Source organism: Sinocyclocheilus anshuiensis, unplaced genomic scaffold (genome assembly GCF_001515605.1).
Source record: "Sinocyclocheilus anshuiensis isolate Anshui unplaced genomic scaffold, SAMN03320099.WGS_v1.1 scaffold1053, whole genome shotgun sequence".
Lineage (NCBI taxonomy): Eukaryota > Metazoa > Chordata > Actinopteri > Cypriniformes > Cyprinidae > Sinocyclocheilus > Sinocyclocheilus anshuiensis.
The window spans coordinates 1,939,157-1,950,277 of record NW_015555711.1 but is presented as its reverse complement, the minus strand read 5'-3'; the positions used below and the strand labels follow the sequence as shown (position 1 = coordinate 1,950,277).

Below are 11,121 nucleotides of genomic sequence, written 5' to 3'. Positions count from 1 at the left end.
CGCAGTATTCTATCTAATATATCTAATATATGATATATAATATAGACAGAGTTATGCGATATAATACTCTATCTATCTATCTATCTATCTATCTATCTATCTATCTATCTATCTATCTATCTATCTATCTATCTATCTATCTATCTATCTATCTATCTATCTATCTATCTATCTATCTATCTATCTATCTATCTATCTATCTATCTATCTATCTATCTATCTATCTATCTATCTATCTATCTATCTATCTATCTATCTATCTATCTATCTATCATCCATCCATCCATCCATCCATCCATCTATCTATCTATCTATCTATCTATCTATCTCTGTCATACCTTTTTATCTGGTTTGTATCTATCCATCTACCTCTGTCTGTCTGTCTGTCTGTCTATATAACAAAAGAGATCAGAAATCAGAGTTGAGAATTCTTCAAAAGTGAGGTGTAATTAGCAGAACATAAAAGAGGTTTAAAAAGAGAAAAGCGGCAAAGGCACATGAGTGTTAGTGATTGACTGGGCTTTAAGTGAGAGTCCCCGGAGTGAATTATGCGATATAATACTCTATCTATCTATCTATCTATCTATCTATCTATCTATCTATCTATCTATCTATCATCCATCCATCCATCCATCCATCCATCTATCTATCTATCTATCTATCTATCTATCTCTGTCATACCTTTTTATCTGGTTTGTATCTATCCATCTACCTCTGTCTGTCTGTCTGTCTGTCTATATAACAAAAGAGATCAGAAATCAGAGTTGAGAATTCTTCAAAAGTGAGGTGTAATTAGCAGAACATAAAAGAGGTTTAAAAAGAGAAAAGCGGCAAAGGCACATGAGTGTTAGTGATTGACTGGGCTTTAAGTGAGAGTCCCCGGAGTGAATCACTTTGCCATGATAAAGATCCTGAACTGTAGAATCAGCCATAAGCAGATTAGTACAATGGGATGAGGAGGCTTTGAGTGTCTTTAGCCCAATTCACTGCAGCAGAGATCGACTGCGACTAGTCTAGATAAATCTGAACACCCCCCTCCTTACCTCCTTCCCTGCCTGCCTGCACTTAGCCCTTCAGGCCAAACATCCCTCTCGAACCCCGATTCTCTCATCTGGACCTGATGCAGCGTGGGCCATGTCCAGAAACCAATAACACGCTGAGAACGAGTGCATGACTTACCAGTGCTCAAGCAGGGTTCGCCTAACAATGCTAATCGCAAATAAATGGCTGTGCTACAAATGCTTTGTCCTGTTGTCCTCTCACCCGGTGATGTAGATGTGTGTGGTGAATTGTAAACTCTGAATGGGACATTACGGGAGGCGGGGGGGGTTCATTAGGTCCTGTTAGCATGTCTGACTCTACACAGCTCTTCTTTCATGTCAGGACTTGTCGCGTGACAGTACATCACCTCCCAGTCTGCACTGTACAGCACAGGGGCCAGGAATCCAAATGACACAAAGAGTTATTTGGTTTGTAATGAAGCCACTTAATGAAACCATTGCCCTTGAAAGTTCTTCATCAATTTCAACCCTCCCTCGCTCTCTCTCTCTCTGTCTCTACCGCTCTCGCTCCGTCTTGTCAGCACAGCCACGTGGCAGCTCTATATTAATTAAAGTCACCGTTTCCTGAAGTACTTAAGTGAGGTGCCCTCATTGATAATGAGCAAGTTCAAAAGAGTGCCATCCCTCCAAAATGACTTTTTAAACCAGCCTTATTAAGCAGAAAATTATGCCCAAATCAGCCTACAAGCTCCTCATTAAAAGCCACTGATCCTTGGCCGCGCACTTGTTCGTCCGATTTTAATTAGGAACGCACGAGTCTCACTGCCGTGCTAAACGCCATTAATCTTCCCTTTCATTCCATCTCAGACGCCCAGGAATGCGGAGAGCCAGCTCTGCTCGCGCTCGCAGCCTCCGCCTCCTGTCTGCCTGCCAGCCTGAGGGAATGTGAGCGCCGGCTTGAGCTGGGGGCGGCGTATGAGTATGTCCAAGTTAGGAGGAGTTTCTTTTATCCATGTGAAAACTCAAACACATTTCATAACACTTAATGAATTCAATATTCAAGTGCATGAAGTAAAATGTATGTCATAAACGGTATAAAAAATACCTCAATACATATGAGGCTATACTCAAGTATCAATGAAAAACATTTGCTATTGTTGGATTAGAGGTTTAATTAAAGGATTTTTTCCCCTCCCCTTTAGATTATGATTATGGTGAACCACTTGCAATGGACAATAAATTGACCCTTTTTTTTTTATATAATATAAAACTTAAAAAAACCACAAATTTATAAAAGCACTCACATGAATTCTTCTGTTAAAATTTGTGAATTATTTGAGACGTAAAGTTGTGCATGTCACTTTTATGGTTTTAAATTGTAAAATTTGGTAATAGTTATTGTAAAATTATAGTAAAATTGAAACCTAATTTTACAAAAGCACTCACTTTAATTCTTCATATAAAACCTTTGCATTATTTGAGATGTAAAGTTGTGCATGTCACTTTTATGGTTTTAAATTGTAAAATTTGGTAAAAAATTATTGTAAAATTGTAGTAAAATTGAAACTTAATTTTACAAACGCACTCACATTAATTTTTCTGGTAACACTTGTGTATTTTATTTGAGATGTAAAGAAGTGCTTGTCACTTTTACGGTTTAAATTGTCCAGATTTTTACTCTTTCTTAAGTTGAAAATTGAAATTATTTTTGTAGTATTATTATACTATTATTTTGTATTTTTGTAGGATTGCTATACTATTAAACTTAAACTGAACTGAAGCCAACATATTCTTATAAAAGTTTAACTATGATTTTTACCCTCAAAAAACACATTCACATAAAGGTGCGTGATGCGTTATGATTTAATCTGCTGTGTTTATTGGCCATTGCAGTGCAGCACACCTTTGCCTGCCTGCCTGCCTGTCAGAATCCTGCGTGCATGGAAGATTATGGATGGCCAATTACATAGTTTCTGGCATTAATTAATGATGTTAACCATCTCCCCCTGCTCCTTACAAAACAGAGTCTCTCCTAAGCTGCCTCCAGGAGGGCAGACCGGGTGAATGTGTGTGTGTAGGCGTATTGTCTGTAGGGTTGCATCTAAATAAATTAATGTACAACATAATGTCCATATGTTTGTTAATATCCTGCAATTCTATTACTTCATCTTTAAAAATCAATTCATGTTTTTTCAAAAAGACCTTGTTAGCATGGACATGTCTGCAGTGTGCAAGCATGTGGTGCTACACTACCACAAACACCCTGATTGTGTGTTCACGAATGTAATGGCCCTGACAGTGAAGGGGAAATGTGGTTGAACTGGTGCATGTCTCTTTTTTCAGTGTTTCTATTCTCTTGTCATCTCCCCAAATTTCCCCCCACCAGTTTGTCGTCTGAGGGCCATTACAGAGATTAAGCTGAGGAAGTGGACTGGCTGCCCTGTGTGTCACCTCACATACACTGACGAACTGGGAGACAACCACTTATTCTCTCCTCCTTTCTCTCTGGTTCTGTTACGCAGCTTTTAAATACAGTGCAAGACTACATGCCTGAAGGCTTATAGCAAAACTTTCTCTGCATTTTTTTTCAGTGATTCAGAAGTAATATTCTGGCTTCAGTACACGTTAAGCTCAACTTTTGTGGCATAATGTTGATAGTTAACACTAGTTAATAACATTATAAACCAACAATAAAAAAACTTCTAAAGCATCTATTAATCATAGTTAATGTTAATTCCAACATTTACTAATACATTATTAAAATCTGAAGTTGTGTCTGTTAATATTATTGAATGGACCTGAGCTCATATGATTCAACAATGATATTATACATTAATAGTTATAGTTAACAAAGGGTTATAGGTTAACAACATTTTTTTAAATAGTATAACAAATGTATTGCTCATTGTTAGTTAATGTTAGTCAATACATTAATGTTCCCTAATAATGTACCTTATTCTAAAGTGTACCATGTTAATTACCACAAAAATTAATTAGCACCTGTCCCTATTTTTCTTTAAAAAGGCAAAGATATGGGTTACAGTGAGGCACTTACAATGGAAGTGAATGGGGGCCATTTTTGAATGATTTAAACGCAGAAATGTAAAGTTAATTTTATACAAGTTCTTAAATTAAGTTTTCTGTTCAATTTTGTGTAATATTAGAGCTGAAATTTGGCACTCTGTTGTCAAAGCAAAAGTGGATGTAACTTTACACAGATATGGTTAATAAGCAATTTGTTTCACACTAAAATTGTGTTAGCATCCATATTATATCTTGTGGCAATACTATTAAAGCAGTGAGTATTTTAATGTTCACATACAGTATTGGCCCCAATAATTGCCTTAACTCCGACCCAAATTTTTGCCTTTTTTGACAAGTGGTAATTAATTTTCTGATAACTGGAAATTGATACAAATTTAGAGGACTTGTTATAAGCCAAAATATTCTTTTGTTGAATTTATTTATTTATTTTACTTTTTTATTTTTTTTATTTTTTTTTGTGGTAATCAACATTATGCCCCACATGCTGATCATAAATTAAAGCTGGAATATTCTGCGGAATTAAATAGACCCAAAACAAAAATGCTGATTCTTGATATTGCAGCTGGGTCTGCTAGACTACACCAACACATCTGTATGAAGCTATAGCTTTTCCTCCTTGGGACCATTAACCTTCTTTTCCTCTCCTCCGCGCTCCTCGTTTTCATCCAGCATAATTCTACAGTTTAAATGCATGGTGTCAGGTGCCTTGTGGCGATGGGTGAGGGTTCAGGCCTGCATGCCACGCTAAGAGCATTAACGGGCATATAGACGGGCAGTGCCGCCCTCCCGCATCCACGTCTGATTAGAGTAACGAACGGAGAGCTGGTCCGTCATGCCGCATTGTCCCTCACGTCGGCCTGAATCACATGGCTCCTCGGAACCAAATGACTTAGCCGGTCATCGCATACGACAAACTGGGCCACAAGCAGGGGGGCTGCGATGATGTCACAGACCCACCGAAGGGGATCCCCTCTTAAAAATGCACGTCTCCACCTGAATAAATGGAGAGACAGTACAAGACATGGAAGAAAACAAACAAAAAGCAGCACCAAAGGGACATAAAAAGAAGCTAATTATCTCATACAGACCATCTGTACCCTCTAAATCAGCGTTTCAGCCCACGTTCACGCACACACAGGTCTATCAAGGGTCACCACATACAGACGTACTGCTTTATACACGTTTATATTTCCTTCCAAACTACCTCTTCTGATTCCAAAGGCCTCTGACATTCTGCCTGCGTGCCTTTCAGTGTCTGTGTGTCTGCTGTGCATAAACAAACACCAACCTGAACGCCGTTTCCAGCAGTCCACCCCCATCTCTCCCCTTTGTTGCTCTCGGCTTGTTTGCATCGCCGAAGCTCGCAGTCCCAAACATGTGTGTGCGGCTATATACGTATGTACATGAGTGAGGGCAGAGCTGTGATGTGCTTCCTCAAGAGCTTAATGACTCTCAGCAGTGCTGTCAGAAACACTCGGCAGAGTCCGGCACTTAAGGGCATATGTTTTTCTCTCTCCTCAGCCGCCTGCAAAGAGCGACAAACACACACAAACAGAAGCTCCCAGCTACGGTAATGAAATCATTCTGCAGTGAACCCACAGAAAAGAAGGGCAAATACTGTGAGACGTGAGAAATAGCTGCATCCCTATAATAAAGTACTTTTGTTTTGGAGCAAATACAGAAGGTGCACTTATCAGCACTCATCATATGCCATAAAACAGGTATTTGCAATTAATAGGTACGTATTCAAGTTGTTTATCTGATTGCATATCTGAACCAAATGTTTAAGCTAAATGCTAATTTGAATGGAATAAAGTTCTCTAATACACAAAATGCTCAGATTTCAAATAATACGAGTTTCTCATATACCTATGAGAAAAGCTTACAAACAAATAAACCTTAAAAATAGTTGGCTGAAATAGTTACTGAGTGAAACATTTAGGAGCTGCATAACTTGTCGAGTTAACAAATTACAGATTCAATTGATAAATATAGTTGTTCAAAAATGCTTCAGCTTATTAAATGCATTACTAATATATACCATACTAACGTTGGCCAATACATCACAGTTCTTGTTTCATTTCGATTCGAAAATCACAGACTCAAGGCTCTGAACGATTCGCTGAGTGAGTCTGAATCAAATCGCTACTCACAAGCAAATTCAAGGGCTTTCATAAATCTTTTGACTGATTCATTAAAAAGAAATGGTGTATTAGAGTTATTTGTTTCACAAACCAGACATCATGACTGCTGGAAACACTGTAACGAATCTAATGACACAGTAATCTGACAAATATCTTTGAGGAGTGACAATACCTCCTGCACAGTGGAATTTGACAACTTACTGATTGTTTATTGTCAGCTACTCCTGTAATTTCAATATCTGTGCCTGGAACCATTTTCTACGGTGCGCGGGATGGGACAGGTTTAGTTCACTGTTGAGTACACTTCATATTAACTTGTGGGATGTTCTATATAATATAATATAATATAATATAATATAATATAATATAATATAATCACTGATCGTTTCTTTTTTTCATATTTTTAATATATTTATTGTTCTATTTATTTTATCTTTCCTTTTTATATATCATAATTAACACTCTGAATTAACTATTTTAAATAGGCTACACTATATACTTAAATTCCGTAAATATCCGACAATCATTCCAGTAAAGCTTTGACTTCATAAATTTCTAAATGTAATTTTAGGCCAGTAGATGGCGGTAAACGAGCGTCTTATATGAGCTATTATCGAGTCAACCGACTCAACTGATTCGCTAAAAACACCGAATCATTTACAGCTAAAGCAATGGACCTGAACGAAAGGATTCGTTCACAAACGATTCATTAGCGATTGAAACACCACTAATTATATCTTAGGTTCCACGTAAAATAAAACCGTTTTAATCTCATGTGAGTGAACATCTTTTTAATTATACTTTCTCAAAGGTGCTGTAGGCCTAGGCTATATCCCACGTCTTTGTGCAAAACTTTTTAATTAGCAAATTATAAGATTCCTCTTTAAAACCAGAGGTCCTGTAAGAATCAGAACCACAACAAGCCCTGAAAGACAGCGGAGACCAGGACAACTAGCGCTATATAAATAAAGGTGACTTGACTTGACTTGACAACAACAATCATCAGAAACTCATCTTATAACGTTCATAAAAGCAATGAACAGGCTAAACAAAAAAAGTCATTAAAACGGTCACATTTCTAATCCACACCAATTAGCCTAGATGAAATCAAGAGTGATTAGGAAAACTGAAACAGCAGCGCGCTTGTCACTCTAAATCGCCGCTTTCCTCCTTGTCAGAAATGTTCAGCGGTAAGTTGTGTCAGGATAGCGCCGGTTCGACGGGCCAGCGGTGTAATGCTGTTACGACCCGACACTGTATTGACGCACCGACTGGGAGTGATGACTGTTCATTTAACGCAGCGTGAGTTCAAGATCACTTTCTCTCGAGCGCACACTTAGTGGACATGTACAGAGACTGAAGCTCATTAGAAGTGATGGCATTTTTAAATTGACGTTTCTAAAGAACACATCTCACTGTAATGACTATAAAACACATTAAAAACTAAATGTTATGCATAATGTTATGCTTCTTTGATGTGTAAACAATATTTTTAGGTAGCTCACTGCACGAATGGGAGCGTTTTACATTATGAAAAGCTCATTATTTAAGTTTTTTTATTTTAAAAATTCCCTCAAATATGTTCATTAGCCTACACTTCATTATGCAGTTTAACAAGTTAATAAACTGCATTGTGCCATATTAAGCTAAAGGCAAATATTTTAATACATGTTGGAATAGCAGTTCCTTTAAAAAGTAACGGGACTGAGCCATACTAGCCTTGTGCTAATAGGCCAAAGTGTTTTCTAAAGAAAATGTGTACATTTGATAATACAGCAAGGAGAAGTTCTATCCTAAAAATCTATCCTGATGATGAAATAAAATAAAATAAAATAAAATTAAGTTAGACTGTTGATGTGTCATAAAAATGCCCATAATAACACAGTCAACGTCAGCTTTTCTTAGTTAACGGCACTGTTTATGTTTATTGGGGAAATGAAAGGCACCTTTATCGTGCAGTTACTCAGGAATCGATTTTTTTTTTTTCAAAACAGGTCAAAATTACAATACAGGCCTACATCAAATTAATAACTTAAAATATATCATCTTAAATGTATTAAGGAAAGAATTTAATTCTCAGTTATTTTAAACGCGCGTTATGGTGTTTATTTGGCTCCTCTGTTTGCGCAATACATCTGTAAAACGATTAAAAACGAAATTCTCCGAGGCTAAAGCATCAAGAAGAACAGTCTAAAACAAAGTGATATATCGATTCAATGTGAGATCACTGACAAAAGGTTTAGTTAAAGAGCGTGCCTTTGCTGCGCTCATGCATTAGCAGGCTGTGGACGACAGGCGCTGAAATCGTGTTAATAAGTGAAGGGGTAGGTTACAGAACACTGCAGATTCACGATCACACAAACACTCAAGGACAGGTCCCCTCGGCCCCGGGGCGCTTCCGGCCCCTGCACAACAGCAGCAGGACGCATCTTACCAGCGAAGACCAGAGACCAGTCTCATTTAAGAGATTATAAATCCAATACACGTCAGCAGCCTTCAATACATAGAAGTGTGGCAGAGACACTCGTGTTGGTATGTACAGATGCTAAGGCCCTGTTTACTAACAACAATAGCAACCACTGAAGCTTTTATTTTTGACCATCAATACAGCAGTTATTTTAAATCCTTTAATGGTTATTAAATGATTTGCAAAATGACATTGCATGTGATATATGAAACAAAAGCAGTAAAAAACTGACCTGTCTGCAGTACACATTAGGTCTATGAATAAACCAGAATCCAAAGTTTGTTCATGTCAAAGGTCGCATTATTTGTAAAAACAAAAACAAAAAAACTTTCAAACACTACACGTTTTCCTCCAGCAAAGATTCTTCATTTCTTTAAAACAGTTTGAAAAGAAATTGAATGACTAATGTGAGCATACTGTATGTTTGGGAGAAAACAACAGAGATGGTCGTAGATATATGTTTTAATTATAAAGACATATAAACAATATACAGTATGAAACTCATGTCGCAACAAGATCAAATACTTTGTAGGCTTGATCAAGTACCTATTCTTCAGTTGTACAATACAATCAAGTGAATTGTGCAATAACAAAAACAAAATATTTTTAGGCCAAACATTTGAGAATGTTACACCGTGTTTCCTAATACACCGATGGAGGTGTGACAGCTCAGCTTCCGTTTATTCATTTCTGACTCAGGTTTTTAAGAAATGACTGTTTGTGGGCAATTGCAGTAAATTGCATAGTTCACCAGCAACGCTGAAACCGAAAGAGAAAATGTTTGAACTGAAAAATAAGTCCTCCGCAAACTGTGAACATAGAATTTATTGTTTGTTTGTTTGTTTGTTAGTTTTTCACACAAATACTAATCATTTTCAATCCATCACTTGAGATAAAAGGGAAAAGGCTTTTAAAAATTGAGGGGTTTAACGCTTGCTCCAGAAATACCGTGTCCCTCGGTTAACATTATTTGTTGTATTATCTAATAAATCATTAAGTAGTTACTTAGACACACAGCAGGGGTTTTGAATCTGACCTAAGCCCGTTCCCAACAAAACAACGCGAATTCAGAGCAACATAAGGATGAAGCAGGAAGAGCTCAGCGCGTGGAAGTCAAGGCTTGTCGTTGCAGTGTTTGAACAGGTTGGACGGGGTCCCGTTGAACGAGCTACATTTCTCCGCGCAGGTGGCCAGCGCCGTGCTCGAAAACGGATACACGGCCGCCTGTCCGAAAGGCGCGAGCGCGGTGGGAATCGGCGAAGTTATAGTCTGTCCTTGGTTCAGATAAGCCACCAGCCGGCGCATTTCCTCCAGCGCCTGCCCCTGCATTAGGATGTAGTTTTTTGCAAGAAGCAAAGTTGCGATTTTAGAGAGTTTTCTCACAGACGGACTGTGCGCGTAGGGGATCACAGACCTCAGGCCGTCCAGCGCGTCGTTCAGGTCGTGCATGCGTCTCCGCTCGCGCGCGTTGATGCTCAGCCGGAGAGATCTCTGCTCCTTCGGCTTCTTGGAGAGCGCGCTCGGATGCTTCTCTTCGTCGAAACCCGCGCCTCTCTTACGAGACTCGAGGTGGTCGAAGCCGTCGTCTTCATCGCTGGTCTGCTCTCCGCCGCTTTCGTTCGACTTCCCCGTTTGACCGGAGAGGAAATCCGCGGCAGGTGTGAGGGAGAAGCGGCGAGGACTCCCAGCACCATGGCCAGCGCCGAAGCCGAAGGCGGACTGTCCGTAGCGCTGTGTCAGGTCCAGCAGGGTGTCGTTGCTGATCGATTTCAGCAAGTTTTCTTCGCCGGCATTCATTTTGGAGAAACGAAATGAAACTAAAACAAAAACGGAGCGGATGGAAAACTTTGGCGCGCGCTCTTGAAAGCTTCCTCGCGCTGTCTTCTTTCTTTTCTTTCGTTGGCGTTCTCCAAAGGGCTGCTGAAAATGAAGACACTTTTTGATAGAGATCGCTCTTCCCCTATCACGTTCTTCCGCTCAGACAGCGATGTTGCGTGCACTTTAGACGCGTCGTCTGAACTCGCGCGCGTTCTTGCAGTGCGTCTTGCCCTCGCCCTGGGCAGATTGAGAATCGCGCGCAGTCCTACTCGCGACTGAGTAAAAGCGCGAGGCCCCGCGGGATTATCACTCTGTCCAATCAGGAGGGCGTTTTAATTAAGAAGATTAGAAACTGGCATGCTCCTAAACTCAACTATAGCAATGATAACTGCTGAACAAATGATGGCATAATGCAATTCATGGCCGGCACATTGTAGTGAACAGCCATTGCACCTAACATTCTGTAATATTTCAATCAGTTACACCGAATTAACGCAGTATTGCTGTAACGAAATGTTTCTTTTTAGTTAGGCTAACTAACGATCAAAACAACTTAATGCTAGCGTACATTTATTCTGCCACTTGCAGCCTTGTGAACTAATCGGTTAACAAATTTAGAACATCTCCTAAGTGATAAAATCATTGA

At 39.1% G+C, this 11,121-nt stretch overlaps 1 protein-coding gene across 1 annotated transcript; it reads right to left on the bottom strand.

The window, feature by feature from the left end:
• Positions 1-8,880: 8,880 nt before the first annotated feature.
• On the bottom strand, positions 8,881-10,739 carry LOC107671927 (class E basic helix-loop-helix protein 23-like). The gene has a single exon (XM_016464941.1). It carries the CDS (start codon positions 10,452-10,454, stop codon positions 9,771-9,773), a length of 684 nt encoding a protein of 227 aa, XP_016320427.1. The 5' UTR covers positions 10,455-10,739; the 3' UTR covers positions 8,881-9,770.
• Between the last annotated feature and the right edge of the window lie 382 nt (positions 10,740-11,121).

Coding starts and splice junctions, on each gene's coding strand:
- LOC107671927 (XM_016464941.1), bottom strand. CDS start 10,454: ATGAATGCCGGCGAAGAAAACTTGCTGAAATCGATCAGCAACGACACC.